General features: G+C 39.3%; 1 protein-coding gene across 2 annotated transcripts in view; it reads left to right on the forward strand.

Moving 5' to 3' along the window:
- Window positions 1–64: 64 nt before the first annotated feature.
- LOC140141371 (alpha-N-acetylglucosaminidase-like) overlaps window positions 65–17,461 on the forward strand; it is a 53,009-nt gene continuing 35,612 nt past the window's right edge. Inside the window, exons 1-9 of one of the 2 annotated variants that reach the window (XM_072163210.1) lie at window positions 65–167; window positions 4,165–4,238; window positions 5,561–5,721; window positions 11,824–12,005; window positions 12,428–12,646; window positions 13,287–13,448; window positions 14,405–14,470; window positions 15,581–15,644; window positions 16,713–16,786. In XM_072163210.1, the coding sequence (XP_072019311.1) occupies window positions 4,172–4,238; window positions 5,561–5,721; window positions 11,824–12,005; window positions 12,428–12,646; window positions 13,287–13,448; window positions 14,405–14,470; window positions 15,581–15,644; window positions 16,713–16,786 (995 nt within the window). In that variant the 5' untranslated portion in view covers window positions 65–167; window positions 4,165–4,171. Of the gene's footprint in view, window positions 168–4,164; window positions 4,239–5,560; window positions 5,722–11,823; window positions 12,006–12,427; window positions 12,647–13,286; window positions 13,449–14,404; window positions 14,471–15,580; window positions 15,645–16,712; window positions 16,787–17,461 lie in introns of those variants that run through there. The other variant, XM_072163209.1, reaches the window with a different exon arrangement.

A 17,461-nucleotide genomic window follows, 5' to 3' on the forward strand; every position in this document is an offset into this window, starting at 1 on the left:
ACATGATCAATCATATGACAAAACCAGACACAGGGATGCAACAGGGAAAACAACAAGTTTACCAGTGCAGTGGACTTTGTTTTCTGTTCACTCCTCCCCTGCTTTTGAACAGCTCTTGTTCTGTGCAGGTACTGGAGGTGCTACTCATGTACTGGATCGAATCTAAGGTATGTTTATGAAATTACTTTTAACCTGATATTTGTTTTGTAAGCAGTCAGTGTGTTTAGCTTTTGATCAATTTTTAAGCTTCTTAAATCTTAGCCCTGGCTGGATTTGCTTGAACTTGATATTGTTGTGATCAGAGAAGATGTAAGGAAGAGGAGGGTTAACGGAATTATATACTTGAGATAATCCCGTAGGTAATCCGATTGCACCTATTCATAGTCCTTTATTCTCAAGTTATTAGACATCCACTTGCAGTAGCCTTTGATGTGATGTGTGAGACCGCTCACGGTCGACCGATTTTCACTCCAGAATTGGAAATATTTCGAATGTTTCTAATAGAGAGTTTGTTGAAAAGTATGAAACGTGTGTATTAAGGACCTCCTGCTTGGATGGGATACCACATGTGGATAGTACAAGAAAGAAATCGAGTGTTGTAAAATTTCCCCCAAAATCCGCCTTTTTTTTGTTAATATTATACATTTCTAAAGAAGAAATTTTTAGGATTTTTTAGAGAAGTGATGATTGTTGATCATTTCTATTTTCAAGTTTTTATGTATTTTCCGGTCATTTCCTGTAAACCTAATAAAGATATTCTGATAATTGACAACATTCTCTTTCACAAATGATAGAGGCTGAAAGTGACAACAAGCGACGAAAATTGTAATTTGTCATGGAACTTATTTATCTGAAATCTGACTGGATGACAGGGCCTGCATGTATGGTATGCATGGTACGATAACATGCAATCACTGACCTATCCCTAAAAGTAGTTATGTGTATCACACCGTTCGGGTTCAAACCCCATTGTAGTACATTCTATTGTTAAGCGGCTAAATAAGGTGATTCATCATTTACTTTGAATGAGCGGTCTCACACATAGTTTGTTTGAGGATAGCTGGATCAACCTCCTCTTCCTTACATCTTCTCTGTTGTGATTTAGACCTATTATTTAATAATATCATTATGCTTTCTTTATAGTAAAAAAATGTTCGTATAAGATTTATGACCAGCAGGTGCAATGGTGCATAGCAAGGCCAGGCGTATAAAACTGGGCAACCTAGAGGAATCAGAGGGAGGGGGCACAATGTCATCGCCCCCGATATCTGAGATAAAACAAATTGGGATATGACAGCTCATTATAAAAGTAATAAAGTATGGAAGCCGCCATTACCCTGCCATCGCGTAGGCCTGGAACACTACCGCAATTTCCACCGGCTAAATCGCGTCCGTGCTCCGCGTTCAAGTCATGAAAATTACCTTTAAAATCTCGGCTTGCTGCATCCACGGTTAGACTCTTTCAAGCCTGCTACAGTGCATTTTTTTTTCAAATGTTGAATAGCTTTTTTAATACTTTTAATTATATTTTTAGCGCATCCATAACTTATAATTTATCAAATACATTAAATCAACCAACAATCCCGCTATCCGGGCCCCGATCCGGGCCAAGATTTATACAAGAAAAATCTGCAATTCTGCAATTCTATAAAGAAAAATACTGTTTTAATCACGAAAATTAAGCTAAATTTTGCGCCTACATGTAAGACTTGGCGATAGTCTATTCAGATATCGTTGTCAAGCTCGAGGTGATTGACCCCTGATGATTGACATTTGGGAATGTGTACTGTATGCGATGCTGAACGCATAGCCATGGTAGCTGGGTGCAGATTTGTGACGTGTCATGTCAAAAGGAGACACTTTTGGGCAGGTTATCAATTTTGAGGTTTTACATATAAAATATAGAGATATTTTGCTCCACACCGCCGTTTTCCCCAATGAAATCGGACATTCCTAAGCGAAGATATTGAGTTCACAAGTTATGGTACCGTATTAGAAAGTTGGAAATTGAGATATCGGCATTTAAAAATATTATTGACAATAATGTTGAGAGCAATTAACTTGAAAAATGTCTCAAAAAATACAAGATGCCAGTTATATTCCGGTCTGAAACTCTCAGACAATATTTTTAACAATAATAACATCACAAATTCGCAACAAACCCAAATTGTGAAGAAAAAAAAACCCTGGCAGATTTTTGGCTATTTCTCCATTCACAATCCTGCCCAAAAGTGTCTCCTTTTGACATGACACGTCACATTTATCACATTGTCATAATTATTCCAACGTGTCATTATAATATGTTATTATAATACATGTATGTCATTGTCCCCTTCGTCCCGTTTGCACTGTAAGCGCGCACATAGCAACCAGCTTGAGAAAGGGGAACTGCACATGCGCACACTGGCTTTACAAGGCTATTTCCCCTTTGTGACGTCAGCCAGACCAAGAGAATCGGACTCCTTTACCATGATAGCTGTTGATTTCTTAATTTTCAAATTCTGTATCAGATATAAGCTCTATAAATTTGTTAGAATTTTAGTGTGTATATTGAAAAAAGACATAATCATTACAATCATGTCAATGTTTGGAGGAAATACCAAGGCATTTTATATGGTACTGGTATTTACCAATTACCACTCAGTGAATTTTGACTGAAGTGAAAGACCGGGAAATACCTGGAAATTCTAATAAAAATGCAATTCAGAGGTTAAAATAAATAAGTAGGCCTAATTTACTTGTATAGTTTTAAAAACAATAAAGAAGTAAATGTTTTTCTTCAATAGTAATGAAATAAAATTTTTGAGCTTTTACTGTGTAACTTCTTACCCATATTAGACACATATACTTTACCGAATAGAGAAATGTACAATTTGTACCTAATTTGCTTTAATACGTGGCATTTGCTAAATGTGTTGAAATTATTTGATAAAGAATTATGAACGTCTGTTTGCTTTTAATTTTAAAACATGAACAAAATTTTATTTCCATGTGGTTTTTTTATGTGTGTTTTTTTGCTCAAGCCAGAAATGAATTCACTAGCAATTTTATGTGGTTCTTTTTTATATATATAATGTATGATCTACCTGTATATTCTTGACAGGCTCAAGTGCACACAGGCTATTCAAGGGCATCCCAATCAGAGGAAGTGACCCAGTTCTACTACAGGTCTGAAATTTAAAGAAATTCTGAAAGGGTATAGTGTTGGATGATAATCCTAAAAAGGGTTTATCAAAATAAAAATTTAACCGAAATTGTATGAGACACACACAATTTTTTAGGTAGCATAAGATACTCAACATACCTGACTCACTTTCACTGTGAAATAAACTGAGCTCGAAAAGAAAATTATAATTTTTCACAAGGTCATATCTTAAAACCCTGTCCATCAAAATGAACCAAAATTACACACATATTTACTTCAATACTCTACTCTTAACACATGTCAGTAACCAAACAGTTATCCAACTGACACAACAGCAAAATGCACTGACATGGGACAGCTTCCTGGACCACATTCACAGCCCAGCCCTGTTTCATAAAAAAAGTGTATGAAAAGCAGAAAGCAGCACCGTTTTATCATCTGTGCAAAGATCTTGTGTGCATTCTCACAGATGTTTTGTCCTTGGTGCCAAATGTTGGGCTGTGAAAGTGAAGGAAGTCCAGAAAGCTGTCCCATGACAGTGCATTTTACTGTTGTGTCAGTTGGACAACTGCTTGGTTACTGACATGTGTTTTGAGTAGAGTATTAAGGTAATCCTGTGTAATTTTGGTTCATTTTGATTGACAGTATTTTAAGATATGACCTTGTGATTCACAAGTTGTAAAAAATTATAAGTTTCTTTTTGAGCTCAGTTTATAAATTTCTTATTCCATTACAACATTCAACATTGCAATGGTGACTTAAAATGACTAATTCAATGCCCTATTATTTAGATGAAACTAATTGTGCACCTTTCAGGAATTCTGATGTTTTTTAAATGTCTACCAAAGTCTTCCTTCTTCTTCTTGGTACTGCTTAAAGTCCCTTGGTAGGATAAAACAAGTTGTAAATTTGGGGGAAAATAACATATTTTATTGCTTTTGTACTGGTACTATTTTTCATCACATCAGTAAGCCAAATTTTAGACACACATATTTGTCACTTTATGTTTATGTTTATAGGTCCACAATGGCTAAGAACATACTTGCACTACTACTACTACTACCATGCCTGTTGACAGTAGGGCATGCCATGGGTAAGTGTATGTTGTAACCTACATAAAGTAGGAAACTTTGAGACCAAAAATTACAGAGGAAATGTCCAAGTTAATTGCAAAAATGTATGCTGAAAATCAGCAAAATGAAAGAAAGGTAGTACACAGAAATTATTTTCACTTTTTGGTGGTTTTTCATTTAAATTTAAAATGACATCTCTCAAGCTCTACTCAAATTTTGGGTTAAAGGCACATTCGCAGATATTTGGGAACAGTCAACTGAAATTTTAAGAATGTTGCTATTTTGATTTTATGATAAGATCAAAATTTAAAGGTCCGTAACCCGATCGACAGCATCATCCCCCCGATTTTTTTCATTGTTGATGAGGTTTTGGTATCACATGATAGATACTATTTTTCTCATTACTATCCTGAAATTTGATTTACTCCAAGTCGATGTATTTCGGAGAAATCATGAAACACATCGGCTTTTACAGGTTACCCTTGCAAATGACGACCGAGATCGGAAGATCGTCGGGTGGGAACGAGTGTGAGCCTCGGTGGTCAGCGTACTCATGGTAAAAAAAACATACACATTCTGTGAAAAAAGCGAACCACACTAACTGCTGAGGAGACGGTGCGCCGTATATATTTATAAAACTTCCACGACGGACACAGTGGGCCGATTAGCTCAATTAGTTAGCGCATCATGCTTCACCCGTGAGGTACCCGGTTCAAAATCCGGTATCGGAAGATTTTTTTCCTCTCCATTTTTAACCCAAACCTTTTTATATTCATTTGAAATGTACATATTGCAAGGGAAATATATTTTGTTTCCTTTTTTTCTGAAACGTAAAAAAAAACCCAAATATTTTCCATTCAATACGGGCCGAGCATTGTACAGCATGTCAGCATTCGTCATACGAACGGGAATTCTTCTTCTTCCGGTACTGTGCAAAACCTCAAAAGAGTATCGACGCACATTGTTGTTGTTGCAATTGCCTGCCCAGAATGCAATTCACGTATACCAAGGTATTGGATTGCAAATTTGGCTATTTATTCACATTTACGCTGAAAATGCTCTCGTTTTTTCACAAAGCAGCATAAAGGGGGCGATATTTGATATTATTATGTAATTTTAAAGACAATCCATATCCAAAACCAATAGGGTTACCCCCCTTTAATATGAAATGCCCATGCAGACTTTAATTTCAAATGGATCCAATATGTGCATTGGGAGATCGAGGAAGGCATTTCACAAACACCAAAAATAAATTGGTAACAATCCTTTTGGTACACCATGTACACAAATCTACAAATATGAAACTAAGAATGAAATTCAGTATACATGATTTTATTCTCAGAATTTGAAGGCTTGAAACACGTAAGAACTCAAACTTCATCCATTACCCAAGCACAAGCTGTCACAGACCTCATTGGAAGACTTTTACCAGCAGACAAAGCTAAAGCATTTCACATCACAGTAGATGCCAGTATTGGACCTGCTAATAGAGACACATTCAAGGTGAGTCATAGACCTCATTGGTAGACTTCTACCAGCAGACAAAGCTAAAGCCTTCCATGTCACAGTAGATGCCAGTATTGTCCCTGCTAATAGAGACACATTCAAGGTGAGTCATAGACATCATTGGAAGACTTCTACCAGCAGACAAAGCTAAAGCCTTCCATGTCACAGTAGATGCCAGTATTGTCCCTGCTAATAGAGACACATTCAAGGTGAGTCACAGACCTCATTGGAAGACTTCTACCAGCAGACAAAGCTAAAGCCTTTCACATCACAGTAGATGCCAGTATTGGACCTGCTAATAGAGACACATTCAAGGTGAGTCACAGACCTCATTGGAAGACTTCTACCAGCAGACAAAGCTAAAGCCTTTCACATCACAGTAGATGCCAGTATTGGACCTGCTAATAGAGACACATTCAAGGTGAGTCACAGACCTCATTGGAAGACTTCTACCAGCAGACAAAGCTAAAGCCTTCCATATCACAGTAGATGCCAGTATTGGACCTGCTAATAGAGACACATTCAAGGTGAGTCACAGACCTCATTGGAAGACTTCTACCAGCAGACAAAGCTAAAGCCTTCCATATCACAGTAGATGCCAGTATTGGACCTGCTAATAGAGACACATTCAAGGTGAGTCATAGACATCATTGGAAGACTTCTACCAGCAGACAAAGCTAAAGCCTTCCATATCACAGTAGATGCCAGTATTGGACCTGCTAATAGAGACACATTCAAGGTGAGTCACAGACCTCATTGGAAGACTCCTACCAGCAGACAAAGCTAAAGCCTTCCATATCACAGTAGATGCCAGTATTGGACCTGCTAATAGAGACACATTCAAGGTGAGTCATAGACCTCATTGGTAGACTTCTACCAGCAGACAAAGCTAAAGCCTTCCATATCACAGTAGATGCCAGTATTGGACCTGCTAATAGAGACACATTCAAGGTGAGTCACAGACCTCATTGGAAGACTTCTACCAGCAGACAAAGCTAAAGCCTTTCACATCACAGTAGATGCCAGTATTGGACCTGCTAATAGAGACACATTCAAGGTGAGTCACAGACCTCATTGGAAGACTTCTACCAGCAGACAAAGCTAAAGCCTTCCATATCACAGTAGATGCCAGTATTGGACCTGCTAATAGAGACACATTCAAGGTGAGTCACAGACCTCATTGGAAGACTTCTACCAGCAGACAAAGCTAAAGCCTTCCATATCACAGTAGATGCCAGTATTGGACCTGCTAATAGAGACACATTCAAGGTGAGTCATAGACATCATTGGAAGACTTCTACCAGCAGACAAAGCTAAAGCCTTCCATATCACAGTAGATGCCAGTATTGGACCTGCTAATAGAGACACATTCAAGGTGAGTCACAGACCCCATTAGAAGACTTCTACCAGCAGACAAAGCTAAAGCCTTTCATATCACAGTAGATGCCAGTATTGGACCTGCTAATAGAGACACATTCAAGGTGAGTCACATACCTCATTGGAAGACTTCTACCAGCAGACAAAGCTAAAGCCTTTCACATCACAGTAGATGCCAGTATTGGACCTGCTAATAGAGACACATTCAAGGTGAGTCAGAGACCTCATTGGAAGACTCCTACCTGCAGACAAAGCTAAAGCCTTCCATGTCACAGTAGATGCCAGTACTGGACCTGCTAATAGAGACACATTCAAGGTGAGTCATAGACCTCATTGGAAGACTTCTACCAACAGACAAAGCTAAAGCCTTTCATATCACAGTAGATGCTAGTATTGGACCTGCTAATAGAGACACATTCAAGGTGAGTCACAGACCTCATTGGAAGACTTCTACCAGCAGACAAGGCTAAAGCCTTCCATGTCACAGTAGATGCCAGTATTGGACCTGCTAATAGAGACACATTCAAGGTGAGTCACAGACCTCATTGGAAGACTTCTACCAGCAGACAAGGCTAAAGCCTTCCATGTCACAGTAGATGCCAGTATTGGACCTGCTAATAGAGACACATTCAAGGTGAGTCACAGACCTCATTGGAAGACTTCTACCAGCAGACAAAGCTAAAGCCTTCCATATCACAGTAGATGCCAGTATTGGACCTGCTAATAGAGACACATTCAAGGTGAGTCACAGACCTCATTGGAAGACTTCTACCAGCAGACAAAGCTAAAGCCTTTCATGTCACAGTAGATGCCAGTATTGGACCTGCTAATAGAGACACATTCAAGGTGAGTCACTGACCTCATTGGAAGACTCCTACCAGCAGACAAAGCTAAAGCCTTTCACATCACAGTAGATGCCAGTATTGGACCTGCTAATAGAGACACATTCAAGGTGAGTCACAGACCTCATTGGTAGACTTCTACCAGCAGACAAAGCTAAAGCCTTCCATGTCACAGTAGATGCCAGTATTGGACCTGCTAATAGAAACACATTCAAGGTGAGTCACAGACCTCATTGGAAGACTTCTACCAGCAGACAAAGCTAACACCTTTCACATCACAGTAGATGCCAGTATTGGACCTGCTAATAGAGACACATTCAAGGTGAGTCACAGACCTCATTGGAAGACTTCTACCAGCAGACAAAGCTAAAGCCTTCCATGTCACAGTAGATGCCAGTATTGGACCTGCTAATAGAAACACATTCAAGGTGAGTCACAGACCTCATTGGAAGACATCTACCAGCAGACAAAGCTAAAGCCTTCCATGTCACAGTAGATGCCAGTATTGGACCTGCTAATAGAAACACATTCAAGGTGAGTCACAGACCTCATTGGAAGACTTCTACCAGCAGACAAAGCTAACACCTTTCACATCACAGTAGATGCCAGTATTGGACCTGCTAATAGAGACACATTCAAGGTGAGTCACAGACCTCATTGGAAGACTTCTACCAGCAGACAAAGCTAACACCTTTCACATCACAGTAGATGCCAGTATTGGACCTGCTAATAGAGACACATTCAAGGTGAGTCACAGACCTCATTGGAAGACTTCTACCAGCAGACAAGGCTAAAGCCTTTCACATCACAGTAGATGCCAGTATTGGACCTGCTAATAGAGACACATTCAAGGTGAGTCACAGACCTCATTGGAAGACTTCTACCAGCAGACAAAGCTAAAGCCTTCCATATCACAGTAGATGCCAGTATTGGACCTGCTAATAGAGACACATTCAAGGTGAGTCATAGACCTCATTGGAAGACTTCTACCAGCAGACAAAGCTAAAGCCTTTCATATCACAGTAGATGTCAGTATTGGACCTGCTAATAGAGACACATTCAAGGTGAGTCACAGACCTCATTGGAAGACTTCTACCAGCAGACAAAGCTAAAGCCTTTCATATCACAGTAGATGCCAGTATTGGACCTGCTAATAGAGACACATTCAAGGTGAGTCATAGACCTCATTGGTAGACTTCTACCAGCAGACAAAGCTAAAGCCTTCCATATCACAGTAGATGCCAGTATTGGACCTGCAAATAGAGACACATTCAAGATGAGTCACAGACCTCATTGGAAGACTCCTACCAGCAGACAAAGCTAAAGCCTTCCATGTCACAGTAGATGCCAGTATTGGACCTGCTAATAGAGACACATTCAAGGTGAGTCACAGACCTCATTGGTAGACTTCTACCAACAGACAAAGCTAAAGCCTTCCATATCACAGTAGATGCCAGTATTGGACCTGCTAATAGAGACACATTCAAGGTGAGTCACAGACCTCATTGGAAGACTCCTACCAGCAGACAAAGCTAAAGCCTTTCACATCACAGTAGATGCCAGTATTGGATCTGCTAATAGAGACACATTCAAGGTGAGTCACTGACCTCATTGGAAGACTTCTACCAGCAGACAAAGCTAAAGCCTTCCATGTCACAGTAGATGCCAGTATTGGACCTGCTAATAGAGACACATTCAAGGTGAGTCACAGACCTCATTGGAAGACTCCTACCAGCAGACAAAGCTAAAGCCTTTCACATCACAGTAGATGCCAGTATTGGACCTGCTAATAGAGACACATTCAAGGTGAGTCACAGACCTCATTGGAAGACTTCTACCAGCAGACAAAGCTAAAGCCTTTCACATCACAGTAGATGCCAGTATTGGACCTGCTAATAGAGACACATTCAAGGTGAGTCACAGACCTCATTGGAAGACTTCTACCAGCAGACAAAGCTGAAGCCTTCCATATCACAGTAGATGTCAGTATTGGACCTGCTAATAGAGACACATTCAAGGTGAGTCATAGACCTCATTGGAAGACTTCTACCAGCAGACAAAGCTAAAGCCTTTCATATCACAGTAGATGCCAGTATTGGACCTGCTAATAGAGACACATTCAAGGTGAGTCACAGACCTCATTGGAAGACATCTACCAGCAGACAAAGCTGAAGCCTTTCATATCACAGTAGATGTCAGTATTGGACCTGCTAATAGAGACACATTCAAGGTGAGTCATAGACCTCATTGGAAGACTTCTACCAGCAGACAAAGCTAAAGCCTTCCATGTCACAGTAGATGCCAGTATTGGACCTGCTAATAGAAACACATTCAAGGTGAGTCACAGACCTCATTGGAAGACATCTACCAGCAGACAAAGCTAAAGCCTTTCACATCACAGTAGATGCCAGTATTGGACCTGCTAATAGAGACACATTCAAGGTGAGTCACAGACCTCATTGGAAGACTTCTACCAGCAGACAAAGCTAAAGCCTTTCACATCACAGTAGATGCTAGTATTGGACCTGCTAATAGAGACACATTCAAGGTGAGTCATAGACCTCATTGGAAGACTTCTACCAGCAGACAAAGCTAAAACCTTTCACATCACAGTAGATGCCAGTATTGGACCTGCTAATAGAGACACATTCAAGGTGAGTCATAGACCTCATTGGAAGACTTCTACCAGCAGACAAAGCTAAAGCCTTCCATATCACAGTAGATGCCAGTATTGGACCTGCAAATAGAGACACATTCAAGGTGAGTCACAGACCTCATTGGAAGACTTCTACCAGCAGACAAAGCTGAAGCCTTTCACATCACAGTAGATGCCAGTATTAGACCTGCTAATAGAGACACATTCAAGGTGAGTTACAGACCTCATTGGAAGACTTCTACCAGCAGACAAAGCTAAAGCCTTTCATATCAAAATAGATTTATCCAGTATTTTAGAACCACAGCAGATTAACTTCTTCCAAGAATGTAACATACATGTACATGTATATTAAATGATGCACTCAAAGGAATTTGACTAGGAGAACTCATATCCATGATATCTTCCATATTGAACTGTTACTCATGGGGACCAAAAGGTTAATCTTTTGCATTGTTTGGCAAAGGCCAAAATCAAGTAATGAAAACTTGGGATAGCGCATAGTGAATGTTCTTGTCACAATGATATATACATCACAACAGTACACAGAGCAGAGCATATGCTTGCATGTAAAATCAAATTAGTTGAGCATATGGAAAGTAATCTAGATGTGCACTATACTATTTTAATACACAATATATAGTAGCATCAGAGTTCAGAATTCAATATCCACTATAGACGAATCCAAATACACGCATTCCTACACCTGACTAGCAGCCTTTAGTTGGGTCCCCGTCGGCTACAATGCATCCAAAATGTGAAATGATTCGGCCTTGGCGGAAATTTTAAACTGCATTCCATCACCCGTTTTACACCTTCCGCGAAAACACAGGTAGACAAAAGAATGATTTAAGTTTACAACACAATACAGTTCCAACAGTTGTGCAAGGTCGAGGGTATTAATAGAATAATACAATAGAGATAATTCCGCAGGTAATCCCGTCGCATCTATTCATAGATGTACAAATGGATGAACAAAAGGACTATGTATGACGGATGCGACAGGATTACCTCTATTGTATATATTATTCTATTAACCCTCCTCGCCTTTGCATCTTCTCTAGGTGTTAGGCGGCATTTATTTGCACAATTGGGCGCTCAAAACCCCAGGTTGGTGCTAGCGGGAAACCAAAGATGGCCGACCAAATCCTGACCATTACTTGGCTCGTTGGATTCGTCTATAGAAGACGTCTATCTTAATGCTTCCCTGTTTTCTCATCTATACAGCTCTCATCAGATGGCGTCACAGTAAACATCACTGGTACAACAGGAGTAGCAGCAGCATGGTGCTTCCAAATATATCTCAGAGATTTCTGTAGGTGTCATGTATCCTGGGCTGGGACACAGCTGGATCTACCAGCTAAATGGCCGGTAGTGATGCCTGCTAGGAGTAACACAGTACCAAATAGGTGAGAGATTGGGGTATGACAAGGGCACAACCCATCGCTGAATCTGCTAGTATACAGATGTAGAGACTTTAACTTGACCCCTTACCCTAATCTAAACTTGCATTAGTATATGTGAAAAAGCATTACAATTCATACCAAAATTATCATCATATCGGCCCCATTTAGCATTAGCGTGGCAATTGTTGCACGCTTTGCACTTATTTGTCCCAGTAAAGTAATTTTGGTAGAGGGTCAGCATGGTCAGAGGGACAATATAGCAAGTTTGCCATGTATGGCATTGCTTAGGAGTAGATTTAATGTTATGGGTAATTAGTGTTAGAGTTACAGGTAGGATTATAGTGTGTCTTGAATTTGACAATTATTTTTGGTTTATGATTACGAATAATTTAGCATGAATTTCTTATCAATATCTACCAATACAGGTTCCGTTACTACCAGAATGTGTGCACAGTGAGTTACACCTTTGCATTCTGGGATTGGTCCAGATGGGAGCAGGAGATAGACTGGATGGCCATGAATGGTATCAATATGCCACTGGCTTTCAATGCTCAGGAAACTATCTGGCAAAAGGTGTACCTCAAACTGGGTTTCACTCAAGATGAACTGAATGCGCACTTTGCAGGACCAGCATTTTTAGCTTGGTAAGTTTTGTTGTCCTTAAATGTCATATTCTTTTGGGAAATTAATGCTTAATATTTTTCACACCACATGCAGCAATAGGGGTCATAGCTTTTTACATCATAAAATAAGGGGGCATATTTTTTAGTATCTCCCATTCTTTTAAACACAAATTGCCATAAAATTATATAGATGTAAGTATAAAAGTTAGTTTAAATTTCTGCATGTTATGTGTGCATTTTAATTAGCCATCATAAAATTAGGCTGTCATTATTGGAAGTGTCAGAAAAATAACTTTAGCTGTTGATATATTTAGGATCTTTCCCAAAGCAAATGTCAGCCTTCTTGTATAGGATGCACTATAAAAGGGGGACTGTTATATAGCTTATTACAATTACCAATAAATGAAGTTGGAATATTTACATAATATTTGTTATCTTTAAACCAAGTAGCTTTGTTGGAGATTCCAGCACATATGTGGTTGACATTCACATTATTATTTATTTAGATGGCATAATTATTAAGATTCATAGCAAAGTTTGTCAGTATTACATGTAAGATTTTGTAATATGTTCAAACTGATCATAGAGCTGCCAAATTTACACAATTTCGGATTTGAAGGTGTAATGAATGTGTTTAGACCAGTGAATGTTTCTATTGCAGGGGCCGTATGGGCAACATGCGTGGTTGGGGTGGTCCACAGCCAGATTCCTGGTATACTGGTCAGCTAGCGTTACAACATCAAATCTTAACACGTATGAGGGCATTTGGGATGATACCTGTGCTACCAGCATTTGCTGGTCATGTACCTACTGGAATCACAAGGTTAGTACATCAAATCTTAACACGTATGAGGGCATTTGGGATGAGATGATGACAAAAATTTGGTGCAGGCAGTTCAGGACAATTACCAACCATTTTTGTTTCAACAAATAAGTGCCTTCATCTCTGTTCAAATGCAAATTCCAGTCAAAATTTCAAAAAGTGTAAAGGTTTTTATCTAAGTAAGTTTTACCAACTTCAGAGAAATTTGGATTATCGTCTATACTTCTAAACCACATCAGCAGTTGACTCACAAAGAGTCATATCATCGGGTGCACTACATAGTGACGGATGTCAAATGTGGGGTGTTTTTATGTAGTGATGGACGTCAATCACAAATTTATCAAGAAATGGAAATAGGGAAAATATTGAGAATTAGGTATAGATTATAAACTTGCCATTAATGTTCAGCAATTCATGTGTCTATTAAAAGTAGACCTTGAAAGTTATTTTCAAAATGTTAAAATGTTATAAAATCATACATTTCACATATGTAATAGATTGCCATAGTTATTTGTCACCATGCATTTCACAATTTTTGTGAAATCTCAAAATCCATCACTATGGATTTTACCATATTGTTCAGATACAGCAGATGATATCATAAGTTGTGAACCCATCAAATATAAGGCCTGAACCCATCGCTCCTTCATCCCTATGATATGTGAAGAGTTACAGTGGGCTATTCCACCCTCTATGGAAGATGTGACCTTGATCTTTCACACAAGGGGTGTAGATTTCTAATTGAGTCACCCATTCAGGTAACCCTATTTGAAATTCACACTCCGTGTGTGGGAGATTAAGGGCATGTCTTCCATAAGAGTGGATGGATTTCAACTGGAATTATAGTCCAATGGTTGGATTTGGGATGGGTTTAAAGATTGATGATGTGTCACAACTGATGTTTATGAAAAATCAACTCCAAGGCATAATGCATGAACTTTTTTTCCTTGCCACAGAATTTTCCCAAATGCTAACATAACAAGACTGAGTGACTGGGGAAAGTTTGATGATCAATATTGCTGGTGAGTACAAAGAATAAGCCAAATCAAACACATGTAAACAGGCTTATGAGTGCCCATCTGCCATCCCTGCCTTTAACATCTCCTAATGCTGTGTGTATTTTCCACCCTTCTGTGCATAATGAGTAGATTTACTTCCCCAGCTTATAAAACAAATCAGTTACATGTATAGGCCTGCATAATTAATGGATGTGGGGAGGGTCTTGCCTAGAGTCCCAATTTCTCAGTTTCCCAAGTAAAATATGGACTTTTCCAACAACAGGCAAAATTTAAGCTTATTTGGGTCTAATTTCCAATATACATTCAACAGAATGCACAAACCGATTAAATATTTCACTGAAATTTACTTCAAATTTATCATTACTCTAGGGGTGTATATTTGTAGTTTCATAACTTGTTTTCGGCCATACATCACCAATTTCACAAGGTTAACATGCAGTGGCGTAACTAGACATTTTCATTTGGGGGGAAAGCGGGGGCAAACATAATAAATGAGGGGGCAGGAATCCAGCACCTTTTGGTGACAAAAGAAGTGTATGGTACAAATGCGCGCGAAGCGCTCGAAAATTTTTGGCACATTGAAGCTAAACTGGTGACATAAAATGCATGCTAAGCCTTGCCTAAATTTGTGTTTTTAAGGTTAAAATGACCAGATATGAGGTTAATTAATAACTCTCAGAAGTAGGCCTACTTTAACTTTTTCATTTGGGGGGGCAAACAGGGGGCAAGGGTTCAAAATGGGGGGGCTCCAGCCCCCCTGCCCCCGCTGGTTACGCCACTGTTAACATGTAGATCGCGAAGTTGGATTCAGTGTGTCTAGTTTGAAACATATTTTTTCAGTATTTTTTAATGTGGAAAAATTGGATTTCTGTATAGAGTGGGTAAATTTTTTGGTTGTTTTTAGAAAATGAAAAATGACACGGAATTTAACATTTACAAAACAGAGAATTTCGGGCCCTAGTCTTACCTATGTGCACAACACAGGAATTTGAACCCACACTGATAGAAATTGGTGGGAGTATGATGCCCCTTGCTCATGCAAGTGATTGGTGTGCTATACTGATGCATACCCTGTTAAATTCATTGTTTGTTTTTTTATTTATTTGTTTTCAGCACATATTTTTTAGAGCCCAGTGATCCAGCCTTTCAGACAATTGGAAAAGCATTTATTGAAGCCGTAAGTAAAACAGTACATCTTTTATATAAATCCTTGATTTTTATTGTCAACTGGTATGAACATAACCACACACCACACAGTTAGTAAACAGTGAAGTGAATACCTTTCAACAACAAAAACAAGCTATATAGCTAAATATCATTAAAATGCACATGAATCATGTGAAATGCCAGTTAGTCATTGCCACTCAACATTAAAAGAAGATGATGTTTCTCTTTGGATATATAAAACTCCAATATAAAACTCCAAGTTCCAGGCATGATGAATCTTACACGCTCATATTCGTATATTAGCTATTATATCCTTCATTAATATATTCTCGTTCATTAATTGGTTAAACGAGTATCATGTGACCAAAAATAGTTTTGCTATTTTGCAAAGCAGTCAAAAAGCCGACTCAAAGTACTATCTCCCCGGCATGCCTTATATTAAGTATGCTTGGACCAGGAGCTAAAATGAGCTCCTGGTCCAAAAGATGGCTCCTGGTCCTATAGTGTAGTGTAAAATATTGGACACACCAGGAGCCAAAACCTGGCAACCATGGGGTAAAAAGAGCCTGGGTGCCTGCTTAATATAAGCCTTGCTCCCCGGGATATGTTTTTTGCTACTCCCTCTGAGCGTATGACCTCATAGCCGTGTCGCAGTTCCTAGTAGTCGGTGCAACTCGCCACATACGTGGGATATATCGCTACGGTTCTGGGGTATTAATGTGTAGCAAGTCATGTTGTCTTGCGAAGCACACAAGCAGCAGCACAGAAGGGCAGCTAAAATACGGCAGTTTCATGACATAATCTGAGTTACATCAGGAACAATATCTTAATATTGATGGCGAAATAACAGAGAACATGGCGGTCTCGGGAAATAGTAGGCTCACGGTCTCCAGTTCACCTCGGGAACCAATAGATTCCACCAGATCCCTCATGAGCAGTAAATATTTGTATACTGTAAAAGTGTGGATTCATCACTGTTAAGCAATGGTTGGCTCTTGTACAAAGGTAAAGAAAGAGTTGTTGAAATAGCTGTCCGAGTTTTCTGCTAATATAATCTGTATATTTGTTTGGTTTACAGCAAATGGATGAGTACAATGGTACAGAGCATGTATACAATGGAGATTTGTTCAATGAAATGCAGCCAAGTATTGGGTAGGTTTAATAATTGCAACTTGAGAAGTGTATTATTTACCACCTGCTTGTTCACAAAATATACAGAGAATATCTACTGGCTTGTGTAGTGGCGGCGCCAGGAAAATGTTTTCGGGGGGGCATTAGGGGGCAAAGTGAATTTCAGGGGGGCAAAATCAACAAAGTTTGCATAAAATTACCGTAAAAAGTGGAAATTTTCGTAGTTTTGGGTTTTGGCGGGAGGGGGGGGGCAACAGGGGAGCAAGAGTTCTGACTGGGGCATTTGCCCCACCATGCCCCCCCCCCCTCGCCACTGGGCTGGTGCCATATTACGTGAAGCCAAATGCTGAATAGGATACGGCAATAGACTGTATATATTTTCCCGTAAATATTTTCCTGTATATTGTCAGACCAGGCATGGGGTTAGAATGTTATCCTTTAGTAAACATGAATTCTATATCTTCTGACTTGTTGGTAAACTTTGGTAAAAGAATTTTAGTTTGGTAATCTTCCTGAAAAGAAATCAAATATAATTATTCCTTTATAGAATAGAGCAGCCATGTCACGCATGAAATACTTGTGCATCTTAGGATATCATGCACGTCATGTTATGCATATGCGCCAATTTGTAGTACGCAAGTAATATGGAAAATACAGATTGTTATCCAAGTGGTGTTTGACTTAAGGCCAAGTAAA

The sequence above is a fragment of the Amphiura filiformis genome, chromosome 19 (genome assembly GCF_039555335.1).
Source record: "Amphiura filiformis chromosome 19, Afil_fr2py, whole genome shotgun sequence".
In the NCBI taxonomy this organism is placed as follows: Eukaryota; Metazoa; Echinodermata; class Ophiuroidea; order Amphilepidida; family Amphiuridae; genus Amphiura; species Amphiura filiformis.